The sequence below is a fragment of the Cheilinus undulatus genome, linkage group 16 (genome assembly GCF_018320785.1).
Source record: "Cheilinus undulatus linkage group 16, ASM1832078v1, whole genome shotgun sequence".
In the NCBI taxonomy this organism is placed as follows: Eukaryota; Metazoa; Chordata; class Actinopteri; order Labriformes; family Labridae; genus Cheilinus; species Cheilinus undulatus.
In genome coordinates, this window is record NC_054880.1 from 9,502,641 (window position 1) to 9,520,535 (window position 17,895).

At 39.1% G+C, this 17,895-nt stretch overlaps 1 protein-coding gene across 1 annotated transcript in view; it reads left to right on the forward strand.

The window, feature by feature from the left end:
- Positions 1 to 15,609, forward strand: part of LOC121523275 (voltage-dependent calcium channel gamma-4 subunit-like) — a 41,746-nt gene extending 26,137 nt beyond the window's left edge. The window contains exons 4-6 of the mRNA XM_041808083.1: positions 1,486 to 1,569; positions 9,920 to 10,060; positions 10,451 to 15,609. Of these exons, the coding sequence (XP_041664017.1) occupies positions 1,486 to 1,569; positions 9,920 to 10,060; positions 10,451 to 11,301 (1,076 nt within the window). The 3' untranslated portion in view covers positions 11,302 to 15,609. The remainder of the gene's footprint in view (positions 1 to 1,485; positions 1,570 to 9,919; positions 10,061 to 10,450) is intronic.
- Positions 15,610 to 17,895: the final 2,286 nt, after the last annotated feature.

Below are 17,895 nucleotides of genomic sequence, written 5' to 3' on the forward strand. Positions count from 1 at the left end.
CTCTTCAATGATCAGGCATATTTGGATGTTTAAAAAGGTTGCATGGCTTTGTTGTAGTTTTAGAAAAGGGATAAACTCATTACCTGTGTCTTGTTGGTCCAAGTATTCCTGGCTACCATTACACCATAAAAGACAAAAGAACACCCCAAGCAACTCGGAGAAAAGTTAATTGAAAAGTCAGGGGGATGTACTCCAAATCACTGAACATCCCCTGAAATTCAGTTAGATCCATCATGAGGAACTGGAATAAATATGGCACATGTGTAAATCTGCCTAGATCAGGCTGTCCTCCCAAACTGAGTGACCGTGCAAGAAGGAGACTAGTAAGAGAGGCCACCACGACACCTATGACTACTCTGAAGGAGTTACAAGCTTCACCAGTTGAGATAAGAGAGACTCTGCATTCAACAACTTTTGCCCCGGGTTCTCCATCAGTCAAAGCTTTTCAAGAAAACTCATTAAATCTGGTCTATATCTTGCCAAAAGGCATGTGGGAGACTCCATGGCCAAGTGGAAGAAAGTACTTTGGTCTGATGAGTCCAAAATGGTGCTTTTTGGCCATCAGACAAGACAGCAAACACTGCATGTCACCAGAAACACACCATTCTTACTTTGAAACATGGTGGTGGAAGCATGATGCTGTGGGGATGCTTCTCAGCAACCAGCCTTGGAAGGCCCGTATAGGTAGTGGGTAAAATGCATGCAGCAAAACATAGAAAATCCAATTCAATATACAAGAGAGCTACGGCTTGGGAGAAGATTTAATCTCCAGAAAAACAATGACTGAGGCATACAATGAAAGCTACACAGAAATGGTTTAAAGACAACAAGGTGAATGTTCTGGAGTGGCAAAGCCCAGATCTCAATCCAATAGAGAATTTGTGACTGGACTTGAAGAGGGCTGTTCACACCTGATCCCTGTGCAACCTGACAGAGCTTGAGCAATTTTGCAAAGAAGAATGGAGTAAAATTGCAGGGTCCTGATGTGCAAGCCTGATTGAGACCTGTCAACACAGACTCAGTGCTGTGGTTGTAGCCAAAGGTGCATCTGCTAATAATTGACTTGTAGGGGTGGGGGGTATTTGTGCAGTCACTTACTTACCTTGAATACTTTTATTTGGCATTACTTGTTGGGAATCTGTTTTTCGCTTTAACATTAATTGAATGGGATCAGTGACCTCATAATAGTAATCAAATCCAACCGTGAGACAAGACAAGACTCAGAGGTCTAACATCCAGTTTCACTTTTCTGTTCTTGGCAGATGTTGCACATGTAATGCTCTCTAAATTGGAGTATTGTTGTGTAGAACAGCATGTTCACAGGTACTACACTACCGAATAATTATACCCATTCCTACTTTGCTTTACCTGATATTTCTCATCAGCCTCTTTATCAGCCTCTCTCCCTCTCTCTCCCTCCCTCCTTCTGATCTCTTCTGTTTCTGTTCTGCCTCCTTCCTCACTCTCTTCTCTCTCCTTTTTCAGGCTTGAAGCGAGGTGTGTGTTCCCAGATCAACCATTTCCCTGACGACGCAGACTACGACCAAGATGCTGCCGAGTATCTGCTGCGTGAGTCAAACACACATATTTACAAATGAGGGAGGACAGATGCAGAGCGGGACATTAGCAGACATGAACAATGGAATACAACGGCACAAAAACACACACAGCCTGTATTATGCATGACATCTTACAACACTCTACAGTACAGTCTCCATCACAGAGAGAGAGAGAGAGGACAGAAGGGGGTGGTGGGCGGACATCAATGCATGGATGTCAGATTGGAGAAATGCGTCCTTGGGAGTGTGTAACTGTATGTATACAGTGTGTCTGTGTGCTGAAATGCCCAGGTGCATGCGGTTGGGAGTCTGGGGGTGTACAGAAAGCTTTTTTTCACAGATTGAAAGAACAGCCTTCACTAATGCATTATTTTCAGCTCAGGATTCAGGTTTCACATCCTGCCTCCGTCGTGACAGCAGATTCTCTTCGAACAGCTCTCAATCTTTCAGTTTACAAAGTTTAAGTTCGATCCTTACATTATATAAAGACAGCTATTTCTGTGAGGCATGCTCTGATACTCTCTTGGATCCTTTTTTGCTGTGCCCCTTGACTGCACAAGAAAGATTTTACTTTCCCTAAGGCTGCACAAAGATATTGATTTGTTTTACAATCGCCAACATCCTTTGTGCAATCTGCTGTCACATTTTCACAACTCAAACCACACATCCATCTGTTGTTCACCTCACCGTCTCAGATTTCACTCGTTTTCATGAAATATACAAGGAATTAATACGACTCAGAATGCTCACATCTTTGGAGCAAACATTTTTACACAGTATAGTTATCATACCTTTATTTGACCTCCTAATAAATGCAACTAGAGGTCAAAAGCATCACTATGATGAAGCCACATTTCTGCAACAACAGCTGAATTAAATAGATGTGATTATGTGTGATTTAACAGATCATGCAGCTTAGAGTTGTTTTATTTTAACAAATCAACCAAACACCTAAAGGGTGGTTTCACGTTAGAAACCTCAGCCTTTATCTAAGTACATCCATTAATCCACTTTCTTCCCCTGATCCGGGGCCAGATCACAGTGGCAGCAGGCTAAGCAAGTCCACCCAGACATCCTTCTCCCCAGCAACATTTTCCAGCTTTTCCTGGGGGATTCTTAGGTGCTCCCAGGCCAGCTGAGATATATAATCTCCCCCAGCAAGTCCTGGATCTACCTTTGGGTCTCCTTCCAGTTGAACCCACCTGGAAGACCTCCACAGAGAAGCAACCAGGAGGCATCCTGATCAGATGCCCAAGACCACATAAACTAGCTTCTTTCGAGGCTAGACTTCGAGGAGCAGATCAAAGATTGACTGATAAATTGAGAGTGTTTTCTTCTGATGTCAATCTAGAGGTCCATTCTACTCTTACTATATCTAAGTACAATTGACCCCTAAATCCTGTTCCATTGGTAGCAAGCCTACCGTACTCGCTCACTGTGTCCGAGTCCACTTCAAGAGGTGGTCTAAGGTACAATTATTATAACTTCTGGCCATTTTCTTGTTGAAATTGCAAAACCTCCTCGTTTCAGCTTGTAGTGTTAATTTTTTTATTTAGTACTTGATTTTTTTTTTTTTACGTAGTGAAGGACAATACTTCCCTCAAAATGCACTTAAGTAAAAGTAGTGATTTTGAAAAATACTCCAAAAATGCAAGTACACAAAAAAGCTACTCATTTACAGTAACTTAGTAAATGTATTTAGTTACTTTCCTCCCCTGACTTAAGGAATTCATTTTAACTACAAGTTATTGCCATCAGTCTTCTTTCTTTGACTGTGGGGAGGCTAAATTAACAGTCACTTGATTTTGCAGCCTTAGTACCTGCTAGAGAGTAGAGTTGTAAAACAATGTAAAACATTCCTTTTCCTTTAAAAACCACCTGATCAGCACAGGATGGATCAATTTTTTCCTCTGAGCCACGCTGTAAATGTGAGCTTCATGCCCATGCAATCTGGCAGGGGCTCCAGCCACGCTTACTTTATAGTTATGGTTAATCATACTTTCAATTTGACCATATTCTCCTTTTAATTCCATACATTATACTTTAGACATAAGCCCCCCATCTGCCCCTCCATGTAATTGGTTTGATCCATAAATCACAGCATGGACTCACAGAGAGCAGAGTGAATCCTAAGGACAGTCAGAGGACTACAGGTAATTTATCAACACTAAATCAGGGGACAAAGATAGTTATATGATACACTCTGGTCAGGATCAGTGAAATATCTTTATCTGGAAAAAAAAGCACCAGGTGTAAAGGATGAAAACTCAGGAGGTAGGTTATTATCAGTGAGATAGATAAATGCACCTTACCCCTTAAAAACTCATTTTTTCTTACTTGACAAAATTGCAGAAAATGACCCAGATAATTTACTTCAAGTAAATGCTCTGCATTGAAAATTTTAGGGAAATTATTTATTTCAGGTAGACCAAAGAGTTGAGTGCTGCCATATATTCGAGATCAGCTGATCTCCCGCACGCTTCATCAGCTGATGGCTGATCTGCTCTATGCATGCCATTGGCTAATTTTATTTATTTATTTATTTAACCTTTATTTAACCAGAAAAAACCCATGGAGATCGGGATCTCTTTTACAAGGGTGACCTGACCAAGAGGTCAGCAACACAATCCATAACAAATAATACATTTCCCTCATAGTGCCATATTTAAACTGCTCTATTCTGTCTATTCTTTGCTGCTCCTTCTGCAAGCTGCTTTTTGCTCATTTTTTCTCCTCCACCCCAGCTCCTCCTCTATGCTATATCTGACTTAGTAAATGTCAAAAAGTTACATGGAATAACCAAAATAATCTGTTTCCTACGCAGGACGTCCCATAAGAGAATAACATGTTTAAATACATTGTTGTTTATTATATTTTGTATCATTAATGTGAATCTGAAAAGTCACTTCCTCAAAACTGTTATTAGTGTTTAAGTGCATTTTTTATTTGCCGCAGATTTTTCACAAAGTCTTGTTCCTTTTGTTGATAAACCATGTCAGACCAATCAGAGCAGGTGGTGATGGTGATGTCATCAGGGGGGTAAAGGTGCTCATCTGAGGGGGGCAGGTAAACATGGAGGCCTAATAACGATGACAACATTTTTTTAAACAAAAACAGCTGTTGCTTTAACTCTAATGTGTCAGGCTGCTCTGTCAGATGTCTTCAGTTTGACTTTGGTTATTGATCAGGTGGAATTGATCTCATTAGGGAAAGCTTGAAAAAGTAGAAATTAGTGGAAGGGATATTACATTATTTAACTCAGGTTTTCTTCAAACCTTAACCATCCTCAGACTGTCTGGAGACAGAGAAATAACATTTCTTTAAAAAATGACATCCCTTATGCTGTTAAGTGCATATGTTTCAAAATACATAAAAGTTTCATCATTCCTCCCATTTTTCCAGGACAGACCCTCCAGACTCCCTCTCTAATTAGCCCCTCCAGAATTTTTTCTTGCTTGATGGTAAATATAGAAGTAGGAAGAGAGTTATTGTTGGCATTTGAAAATGAATTAAAACCTCATTAGTAGCTTTTAGGATGGACTTCATTGTCCACATAAAGCATGTTGACCTGAATGGTTGCCATGGTGATCTTTTCTTCCTCTTCTTGGTGGATTTTCAAACTAGCAGCGTGAATACCACCACCTATACATGCACAGGCTCAGGCATGGAACAGTGTTAATGGTGTGTCAGAAGACCAGCAGTGGAGGGGGGAGCAGTCGTTCCCGAGAATGGAATAAATGTGAAAACGCCTTTAAACTGATGAAACATCTAATCTGATAGTTTTTACATTGATAAAAGTGATGACTGTGCATGACTAAGCGCTGGATTTTCAAGGCTCTACTTTTTCTGCTGTCACATTTGTCATGCATGTCCTTGCAGACTGTATTGTCCAAAAACACACTGTCTTTTTCATAAAATCCTAAAAACTATCAGTCAGGAGAGGAAACTGTCTTCCTTTATTTCATCTGTCATCCTCTCTGACATTATTAGTGCTAGAGTAGCAGCCAAAAACTGCTGTCAAGCCTTGCTATCATGTTACTGAGTCTTCTTCTGCTGCTTCTTTTTATCTTACCTACATTTCTTGGTGGGTGGAAACAGCTCAGGGAGCCACTTTCGCCTCCTACTATGAACCAATTAGATACTACTGTAATGCATTTGTTTTTAAAAGACATTAATCATAACAGCCCTGTTAGGACGTTTCTGAGCAGTCATCTAGACACTGCAGAAGTTTACCTGAACACCTCAGAGGTCAAAAATCACCACAATCCTCCTACAGCTCTGCTTCCTTCCTTATCAGCTACATATCAGATAATCAATAAAGCGTGCTATAGAAGAGAACATCGCCCACGTACAACTTCTGTCTGTTAAAAACAAATTCACAGAATCATTTGTCTAATGCATCTATGAGTATATGCTTATCACAGCATTATCCTCTCCCTTTAAAGGGAAACAAAAGATAACGCTCAGCTCCAGATGTCACCTTGAAAAACTGAAAGCTCTGCTATTCCTCTGAGCACTTCAACATTTTTATCTTCTATAATGTCTCTGGATGTTATCTCTGCTGCTAACAGGTCTGAGGTGTCTGCTGGAAATGTGCTGTAGGTGATGTTATATAACATTTTTCAGCCATACTGACGGTCCTGAGCTATAGGGCTGCTGCAAACAGATGATTGAGGATCAGTCAGTATGAAATAGGAAATTCTGCAAAATTCTGAATTAAAATTAGGCCTGCAACAAAAATAATCAGCTCTATTCATTATTATCTTTTTAAAAACATTTCCACCATTAATCTTTTAGTCTAATAAGATCAGTGAAGTGAATCACAATTTCCCAAAGCTTTCAGATCACTTATTTTATTAACCCGACATTACAACAATTAAAATATGAAACAATGCAAGATACTAGTGCCCTGATGAAAACAGTAGCACTCAGTGAGAAAACAAATCATTCAAATTATGCTGCTCTTCCCTACTGATAAGTTCGTAAGTCTATGACATGGCCCTTAGTGGCCACCGTAACTCAAATATCAGGGACACCTTCAGCAGATCCAGGTTAAACAGCTAATTCTGAAATTCTTAGCTCTAACTTTTCTATCTAAACATCCTAGTTATTTAGGATCGGAAGAACCTGATGAGTATAAAAACTAAACATTGTGTTTTAACAAGTAGTTAAAAAAATGTCCTCAAATGAGGACACTGGGTTTACTTTACTGTATAACACAGTAAAAACTCTGCTGTGTAGTAAAAAATGGGCCATTTTACCAAATAGGTGCAAAAACACTTATTTGGTACAATTTTGCAAAAGCTGTTTTCTACACAATTGTACTTAAAAAATTGTTGGTTTAATTCCTAAGTCTTCCTAGCTTTACTATTCAATATAACAATAACTAAGTCCTAGTGTCTTGTGCGAGTATTTGCTGTTTAGCGGTGTTGTAGCTTGTTACCATGGATACAATGTGTTAAATTTGCAGCCATATCAAACTTCAAGCATAACTAAGTATAAATAAACAAGTTTCTGTCAAAATTTGAATAGTTTTTGTACCTTGACTAGTTTTGTGTTGAGACTGGCTTTAGCATTATGGTGGAAATTGCAGCCGTCTGTAATGTACACTTGTTATTTTACTGTGCTTTTGGGACCTCTAGATGGCAGACAAAATGTCCACAAATGAGGCTAACAGGGCTAAGTTCAGCAAAATTAAGAGTAACAGTGCAGGGACCTTAAGACGTAATGTCCCCTCATAAGAACACAGGCTAGTAGGAGGTTGACATTGCGCTAAAGTACAATTTTTTTTTAATGAAATATAAATGTTTCATAACATGTTGCACTAAAGTAAAGCTGTAAAGAACATAACTAAATACTTTGTTCAAGGCATTGCTGTCAGAATTTAGAGCCATTTTACCCTTCTTTTAATGAAAAAGCCATTTCAGCAAGCTTTAATTGAGAATACAACAAAAATATATATTTATACTATATAGGCCTAACATTTATTTAACCAGGAGGTGATGACAAATGATGACATTGACCTGTTTTCATCTACTTTTCTACATTTGAAAAGAAATACATTTCTTGATTATTTCACTGTCGTATCAGTGACACAGGATTTGGATATTTTTATGTATGGGAAAAATTTGGGCTAAAATGGGCTAAGATAGTAGCTAACAGCACGCTACTATCACCAAGCAAAGTGGAGTCCATCCCATTTCCACAGAGCACCAAGGATGCTTGTTTTCAGCAAAGTGCAACTTTGGAAACTTTCCCTCACATGAATTACATAAAGCTTTACGGCACTAGTTCACACAGCAGCATTTAACTAGGAAAGAGGCCAGTTAGCCCGTATCAGGAATGTTTAATTCCTTGGCTGAGACTAAAGCCATGTTGGACTGGGTTCATATTTTCGGTGTGCAGCTGCCACATATGTCAGCTCACATCGTGAGAGCTTTCATACGAGGTAGAGATTTGTGGATTCACTTTTTTTCAGTCCTGATCCAATTCTGATACATCAGTCCTGATGAGGATATGAAATCAGTATTTTTGAAATCATACTTTATATCCTTATTGTTTTGGTGGATTTATGAGTAATGTTAAACTAAGACCTAGTAAACTTGAAACAGCAGTTCTTATTAAAATGCATTAAACTCAATATTTATCTAAACCTTGTGCTGTCATCACATAAAAATAGGTAGCAGCAGTAAATGTGATGTTTTAAAATTAGATATTTGAATCTGCAGAAAACTTTAAAAACAGCAGCAACCACATCACTGCAGAGCTACTGCAGTAAACTGAATAAGATTAAAGTGTATTACTGTATAAAAAAGAAAAACTCCTCAAGTAAATTTAAAAAATTATTGCAATGAATTGGAAGCATTCAAACTAAAAGTTGACTTAAAATGCAAGCTGCTAATGAAAAACTTCATTTCAAGGTGTGAGCATTCACAATTAAAGCACTCGAAGAAATCAACTACAGGCTTTTATTATGAAGGATTTGTCTGAAGTACCATATTTAAGATTGATTTAACTTATCTGTAGCAGCAGCTACTGTGTTTACAGTCAACCTCGCGGGCACTCTTTATGGCGGCTTCTCTGACCTCATTAGAAAACCCAGTCTTCTAGTTGAATCGTCATGGACTCAAAACAAGCAAGTCATAGGTTTAAACACCTTTAAACTAAGGCTGGGCAAATAATCACAAATTGGATTAAATCACACTATAGCCTTCTGCAATTTTCGAATCGCAGTAGGTGCAATATTTCTTTAACCTGAAATTTCTGCCAAAATACCAGTTTAAAACTCTTTTTGCAGCAGATACATTATGCATTACATTTCATGCATCATTCTAGTGACATATTTTTAGAATAGTGTACCAAAATCATCCTGTTTTCTTCACTTTTATATATACATATTTTTTTGTTAAATATGAGAATTATATAAAAATTATCATTCCCTTTAATACAACAGTTCATATCCAATTTGGAAAAGTGAGTCAAAATCATCACAATTGGATATTTTTCAAAATTGTTCAGCCCTAGTGTAATCTAATATTTAGTTTGTTATAGTTTAGAATGAATTATTACTTGTTTTTGTTGGGAAATACATGAGATGAGGAACTTGTAAAATAATCACATATTAAATCACAAGTGCAACATTGGGGAGAAAAATCATAATTAGATTATTTTCTCAAATTGTTCAGCCCTACTCTAAACAGTTGTTTAAGCTGTTGTAATATGAGATGCTGCAGCTCGTATTAAAACCACAGACAGACAGAGTAGACTCCTTTATGTTGGGATTATTACAGACATTAAACTGAGAGAGGAGCAAATACACTTTATACCTCATTACTGTGCTTCACAAACAAGAGACTGCTCTTTTGTGTCAGAGAGAAACATGGTGACGATGAGTGTCTCATAGCTATCGGCCGCATGACTACTGTGTGATGCAATCAAGGCCCGGTGAAAGCTGAAAGTTATTGCTCTTTTAGAGACCACTATTTTAAGGCGGAAAAGTTACATGTAGCCGCTATTCCTCAGTCTTGGCATAAGCTTCTTTACACTTGAGACATTATAGAGGCTACAATATATTATGTAGTAAAGCTGCATAAGGAGGTAGCAGCTGTTCCAAGGCCAAGGTGGAGTGTCATCTGTGTATAGTGAATCCTGGTAACACTTTTTGTATGGGTAGTGCATCATGGCTGCTAACTTTGCACCTTCAAATGGTGTTAAACTTTACATCAAGCTGCCCTGAGTCAGCTATGGAAGAAAAAAGAATGGACTTTGCTGACAAAACAAAATAAAGCAATCAGTTAAATGAAGCTGGAAACTTTGAGGCAGCCAAGTTGACGTATTTCCATCTCTGTCTTTGTCTGCAGGTGTAGTTCGAGCCTCCAGCATCTTCCCCATCCTCAGTGCCATCCTGCTCCTGCTGGGAGGGGTATGTGTCGCCTCCAGCGGCTTCTACAAGAGCAAAAGAAACATCATCCTCGGTGGAGGGATTCTCTTTGTAGCTGCAGGTAAGACTGAAGCTCCTTTTCCTCTATTCCTATAGTGACAGCAGGAGATGAAGTTAGTTTAAGGGGCATATGTAGGTTAGAATTTCATCTAAACAGGAACTCAGAATGTTATCTTGACTCTGAAATCTTACATTCATCGTCTTTGTCATCTTTATTGCTTGATTTTACCCTTCTATTTTCTGTTTTTCCCCACAAAAATGAAATTAACCACTTTTCCCCTGTTATATAACAGATGAACCAGTGAAATGCAGGCATAATAATGAGCTGTTATGAATTATATGCTGTTGGCTTTCATTTTCTGCCTGCCTCCTCTGTGGAACACTTAATGAAGCTGCAGGTTAACGTGTCTCCGGGGAACACTTACAGTAAGTGTCTTTTATTTTTCTCCAGGCCTCAGCAACATCATCGGAGTGATCGTTTACATCTCTGCAGCTCTCAGCGACATCTCCCCAAAGAAAGACGAGGACAAGAAGTGGCACTACTCTTACGGCTGGTCCTTTTACTTTGGCGGTTTGTCTTTCATCCTGGCTGAGATGGTGGGAGTCCTCGCCGTCAACATCTACATCGAGAAGAACAAAGAGCTGCGCTGTCGCTCTCGCACTGACCTCTTCAAGAGCACAACACACGCCATGCTGCGCCTGCCCAGCTACCGATTCAGAAGGCGCTCTCGCTCCAGCTCACGCTCCACCGACCCGCCGCATTCACAGGAGACTTCACCCATCGGTGCCTCCAAAACCTTCAGCTTGCCACCCTCGGCCCCTCCCTTCTCTGTGGCCACCCTGCCCAACCCGCACCACACCAGTAGCGGTGGGAGCGGAGGAGGCGGAGACATCTCCATGTACACCCTGTCGAGGGACTCTAAGCTGGGCAGCCTCGGAGGAGGTGCCCCGCCTCTCTACGGCACGGTTGACCGCGCCACGCTGTACCAGCTCCACAATTACTTCCCAAAAGATTCAACCGGCAGCGGAGGGAGTGGAAGTGGAGGGGGAGGAGCGGTGGTCAGCAGCGGTACACTCCCATCTCACTCCAAGTCCAACCTGGCAGCAGCAGCGGCTGCAGCCCAGAATGCAGCACCGCTGAATACCTCCACAACTGCCGTAGCACCAGCCACCCCAGCTCCGGTATCCACAGCCACCATGGAGAGGGACAGGGGCAACGTTGGAACCCTGGACCGACTGACAGCCAAAAGGGACAGGGATAGCAACTCAGACACACTGAACAGAAAAACGACACCAGTTTAAAACCTCAGAGAGGAAGGAGGGAGTGTTGAAGAGTCAGAGAAGGTGGAGATGTTAGAGATATTTGAGGCGGAAGAGAGGAAAAGTAGGGCTGAAAATGTGTGGGTGACATTTCGACAGTAATGTTTCTGTCCTTGAGCCTGAGGTATCCAACTACCATGATAATAATTCAGCTAAAATTACACGTTGGCCATTTCTCTCTTAAGTTAAGCTCAGCTTGGGAAGCTCAAATACAGACTGCTGCTTTTCAGGTTTACCAGTCATGTAAACTGAGGGAATCTGGCAAACATGAAAGTTAAATAGTAAAGACTGGAAGGGGGTTCAAACATTTACTGTGAAACCATCCTTAATTCCATTAGGTACCAAAAAAGTAAGACACAACAGCATTAAACCACCTCCTAGGTTAAATGTCTGACAGGTAGCTAACATAACTGTTACCTTGCTTATGTAACTGTTAGCTAAGAAGTTTAAGTAACAACTGATTTACTGGTTAATTGCATTTTGGACACAACAAAATAGTAAGTTTTGGCAGCAAGTGGTTAAATGCTAACATCTAGTCAACATCTAGCTCATAAGTTATCAACCCTCTGAGACTGGCGTTGTTCTATATGGCAATAAGAGACATAGAGTATCTGAAGTTAAATAACTTTTGAACCATAAATGGTAGCCACTTACTTTATTTACCTCCTGTGCTATTCTAATAACGCTATCCATGCCTTTACAGACCTTACAGAGGCTTTTCTAGCAAGCCTTGAACTTAGCTGATTTTCAGGGGTCTTTAAAGATTAAGTCGACACCAGTAACTTAATATTTAGTGTCTTTCAATCCATTTTTTAATCATTTTTGATTTGTTTTTTGCAACTAGCTTAGCATTAGCCATCATATTGTTTTCCCACAAAGGATTGGCTGTGACAACCAATGGCAGGCTGTTCCCTCCTTGCGTCATGTTTTATCAAACAGCACGTCGCTACTCTTAGATACTGGAGGAGACAGCCTGAATAGCTCTTAATAGAGAGAAAGAGACACAGAGAGCCTGTGATGTGTCCCCCTGTGTCTCTGCATACAGGAACTGCTTTGAATAATGGCTCATAATCAGCCAGTTTAAAAAAGGGCAAGGACTTTTTTTGTAAATATGTGAAATTTGAAGTCTGTTTTTCACAGAATGATTATTTTGTCACTTTTTGGTCTCCAAGAAATAAGAGAGAAGTTTGTGCAAAACAAACTATTTTTTGTCTTTATAGTCCCCTAACTTTTAAAAACTTTTTAAACCCACACATATTCTTAAAGCCCAGGTTATACTGAAAAAAAGTTGTTTAGAGGTTGACTGTGGATGACAGTGTTGATGTTTCACAAGCTTTTTAAGACAATAAGCCCAAGCAAGACAAAATGGTTAAAATATATTTTATGGCTTAGAGTGTTCCATCCATCCATTTTCTAAACTGCCTATCCCATTTGGGGTTGCAGGGGGGCTGGAGCCTATCCCAGCTGTAATTAGGCGAGAACTCAGAGGGTTCTACATGTTTTATATTGTTTTTAGCATACAACTATTTTACATTTGCCTCCCGCTGTGTCATGCCCTATACATGACATGTATTACTGGGGTGCACCACTAGAGGGCACACAAGAGAGCTCAGACTTTATACAGATATCTTCTGTGTGGGATGTAAACTACAAACATGGAAACACTCAAGGAGATTATAACTGTCTCTAGCTGGTCAGTAAACACTGTCTGCATTTTGTTCCTACAAAGTTTTCCTCTGCACACTGATGTTACACCTCTGGTGCAATAGTTTACTTAGTGACTGTGTTAACTGGTGACTTTAAGCCGACTGTGTTCATAGATGTAGTCATTACAAAAGACAGAAAGTGTCCTCAAAAATGACCCTCTGTTTACTTTTTGTTTTTACTGTATTTCAAAACATCTTAATCAGATATGTCATTAATGAAAAACTCAACTAAAACAAATAAGGAATAACACACTTGACTGGAAGTCACTTCTTTGTATGGCCTCTTTTTAAACAGCAACACCATTCTTAATTTTTTTTTTTATTTTCTTATATCTAAATGTCAGCTTCTAAAAAAGAATTAATCTGTCCCAGTTGAGACAGATCCAAGTCTTGACTATCCAAGTCATCAGATTGGAAATTGCTGAAACTATTTTTGAATTTCAACGCCAGAACAAAATAGTCCAACATCACTGCAGAATTTGAGCTTCCTGCTAAAAATGACCACCGCGTGAAAATGCTAAATACCACAAACAAACATGAAGCCTTTAATATTGTGCATTTACTCATGACAACTGCCTTAAAATGATCATGCTTCTTGGATGTGATTTGTATGGCAGTGGTGCAGTGGAAGCTTTAGCACAAGGGTATGTGTTATTTTGGCACCAACAGTCTCTCTGTGCTGCAGCTGGAGTTAAGTGCCTTGCTGAGGAGGCAGGAGAGCTCTGTATCTTTTCCCATTACTACATTTTGTCTGCTGCTTTGGGGATTTAAACTGTTTGCTTTGATAAGCAGATCACACAAAGCTTTGTATGATCCATTTAATATTTGAGCTATAGTATTGGAACATGTGACTGGCAGGTGTGTTTTGTTGCTCAGGTGTGTCCTATTGTGTAGATTATTCGTTAAATAGCGCTGAATGTCTATGCTCATTGTCAAATTTGGGTTTTGTCTGTGCAGGCTATATTTACAGTTAGAAGTGTAACCAACATGAAAACCAGAGAGCTGTGTATGGATGAATAACACAAGAGAGAAGACCACTATACACTTACGGCCAGGCTACAACCAGTAGGAATGTCCTGAAGACGAAGGCAGTAGAAAAATCAAATATTAAAAAAACAGTTTTAAATGCAAAATAGTGGCATTGTAAATGCAATTTAAAAAGGATTAGATTCATCATGATTAACTACAGAAATTTTGCAATTAATCGCAAGCTTTTACTAGCATCTCTGTAGGCCATTTCGACTTGAATTTTTGATGTCTTTTGACTTTCCTACCATCAAATAGATCCTCCGTGGTATTCTAAACTGTACAGCACTTTATTAAAACATCATTTATAATCAAATAAAAAGTGGCCAGATGGTTGAAGTCAAATTTCTCTGTTCTTTTTAAAATAGAGTTGGAACAGAGCGCCACGGATGGGTACATTGATCCAAGTGACAAACTGCTCAATGATGAGCTGACTGCCAGTTCCAGGTCAGCAGTAGCTACTTAACCTCTAGTCCCATGAGATTGACCTCAGCCGTATCTAACTGACTGACACAGACACACCAGGAAGAGGCTGACACACTGTGAGCCTATTTATTTTTCATTGTGTGTCAAAGGTAGTTACAGTGACAGATGGGCGTCCTCAGCACTCCCAGTGAAAGGCACAGCCATAGACTTTAAGCTTCACCCAGTACGCCTCCATTACACCACTGCCAGCTGTCACAGTTTGGTTAAACTACAACAAATGTCCATCTGAAACAAGTTACTGAATCTGACAGTGGATTTTTACAGTCTTTGTTCAAATGTGTGAAATGATTGCTGAAGTGTGACCAAAGGGATGTAGATTTCTCCTCTTGCTTTGAGATAATTTTACTTTCTAGATAAGAAATACAGTAGGGTTTTTGAAACCCAGCATTTCAGCAGGCAGATGGACTGGATGTAAGTCAACTATTTAGCATTAAAGTTTTTTAACAGAAACTCACAGTACAGAAGAATTCTGGCACTGGAAAGTACCTGCAAGTTAAGACTTGATGCAAACTTTGCAGACTCGAGCTTATGCCACACTTCTAAAGAGCACATTTCCACCGTTAGAGGCCATGAGATGGGATGGCATAACCATCCAACAGATGCAGTTTATACAGTCAAGCTTGCTGCACATACTCATGGAATTTTAATCAGAATTTTTAACAACTTCTGTTGTTATTTCTTTTTATCTTGTAGCTACAAGATGCAAATTCTGGACATATTGCTCTCTCACCAAAATATGGCTAAAAAAAGATGGCCAAAATTCATGATTCATGGGCAAAAAGAAGAATTGGCAAGAATGGAGTTACAGGTGGCAAAAATTGGTAAAAAGCACAAAAATGGCAAAGCGGGCAAAAATGTCATAGAGGGAAAAACATGAAAAAAGGCAGAAAGAATTGGCAAATTGGGGGATTAAGAGCAGAAATGGGCAGAATTTGAAGAAAACATTACAAAAATTGATTAACAAACGGGGGCAAAGCTGCAGAAAGAATAGACAACAATGGTCAATAAAGGTAAAAGTGGGCAAAAAGTAGCAGAAATTGGAAAGAAGGGCAAAAATAGCTAAAAATGGACATAAAGCACAAAAAAGTGGCAAAAATGGGCAATAAGGGCAGGAACGACAAATAGTGACAAAAACAACATAAATGGGCAAAAAGTGGCAAAAAATGGGTTAGAGGTGGCAAAAATTGGCAAAAAAAATTGAAAAAATGGTGAAATGGGTCAAATGGGCATAAAAGTACAAAAGTGTGAAAACTTGAAGATAGAAGTGGCAACAATTGGCAATGAAGGGCTAAAATGTGCAGAAAGTCTCAAGAAGGCATTGCAGAAATGGGCAAAAAGTGGCAAAATGGGCAAGAAATTAGGGGGAGAAAGGTTAAAATGGCAAAAATGGTTCAAAAGTGGCAAAATAGGCAAATATTGGCAAAAAGCGCCAAAAAGAAAGTGTTAAGGCAAAAAAAAGTAGTAAAAAAGGGGTTAAAAGTTGCTAAAAGAAGTGGCAATAATGGACAAAAAAGTTGTGACACTGTTTAAAAAGTAGCATGAATAAATAATTAAAACATGAGAACCTAATAGCTTGATACACTTTTAAGCTCCAAAATGAGGCGACTGTTAGCCAGGACGCTAGTACCATTGCTCCTGATCCAACACACATGTGTTAACATCATCAATAAATCACAACAGGGAAGTTCCCATGCTCTGGGGTTGTCAGGGGTCTGGCCACCTCTGTGCATGTTAAAAACTCCAGGATTTATTTGACTACATTGTAATTGCCGGTATTAATCTGCAGCACTACGTGGTCATGCTTTTGCAGTAATTTAAAGATTGCTCATTGAACCCACAGAGTTAAAGAAAGTACCTGGAAAGATGGACATTTTTTGTAATCTCACAGCCAAACAACGAGGGTTTCAGGGTTTTCATGATTGTTTGTGACAGTAAATGGATACCAAAGGCTACAAGGCAGTCATCTGTTGAGTGTTCCTGCAAAGGGCTGCAACTAAGGGCACCAGGGCAGGGGGCAATTCAGTTTACACTCAGGGGGAGAGGTTTTAGTTAGATTGAAATACTCAGAATTGAATACACATATATTACTCAGATATTTCATTTTACTGAAGCAAGATCCTTACCTACTCTTGGAAAATATCAAAAATTTTAAGCACATTATCAAAAAAATTTAAAGAGTTATCACAGAGAATTTCTATAGAACAATCAGATTTTAGAGGGAAGTGTATTTTTGAGGGTGTTTTTGAGAAGAAGAGATTTACATTATGGATCTACAGGACAAGATCTTAGACTGAGACCATTGAGAAGTCCTCGATCCTACTGTTGGACAGCGGCAGTGAACTTTGGATGCACTTCTACTGCATTTGAACAAATAAGAGGAGGGTGGAAAGAGAAAAGAGCACAACGGCCAGCTTCACTTCCTCTTTGGTCTGCCTCTTCTAGCTATAACTATATACTATTTCACAAACTAGAATAATAAATGTATTATTGAGTATATAACCAGTCCATTCAACAAAGCACATAATGTCTGTAAATGATAATCATTGGGTTGTCTTTTCATTCAGAGTGATTGATCGTCTCTAGGTTACACCAGATTGTAACTCTTGGAGTATTTATATCATGTTGCTGGTGTTTCTATGATCGTAATGGCTATTGCAGGGTATTTATACATTTTAAAATGTTTTTTCTTTTATAGTTTTTTTATGTTCCTTTTAAGGACTTTCTTTCTCTTGCCTATGTGGACTTAAAGTCAGTGGTGTCATGTGGAAAGCATGTGCACAAAATCCAGAGGGTGATCATGTGTAAAGTCATCTTTAAATCTTTTTTTTTTTTTTAAATTGGATTTGTTTGACAGAGCGTGCATGCTCTCTATCAGCAAACTGCTCAGCCACACGTCCGCTCGGGCACCCAGTAAAACCAGTTTGGTGCTGGTTACTGAGCAGCTTTTATGGAACAATTGGGGGGTATGTGCCTTGCACAAGGGCACATTTATTATTTCTAAAAGTGTTTTTTTTTTTGTTTGTTTATTTTTCCATATTTGTGGATCACATTATTGTAGAGATACTGAGATACTTTGTCAAATATTGTTCTAAATTAGCGTATAAACTTTATTTTTTACAGTGAATGTTATTGTTGAGCTGTTTTCATGTTACTTTAAGTTCTTTTTTACGCTTCAGTTTCCCTTTCAGCCTCGGCTGTGGTTGTTTGTTTAAAATCATACATTCCTCACAGATTATCCATTTTATTTTTTGAAACATTACCAACGTAGCCTAATAATCAGTGTTTTTTAATGTTCTGACTAGTGTGTAATTGTAGGCGATAGAATTTCTATGAATCTATTTATTTTTTGTGGTGAACT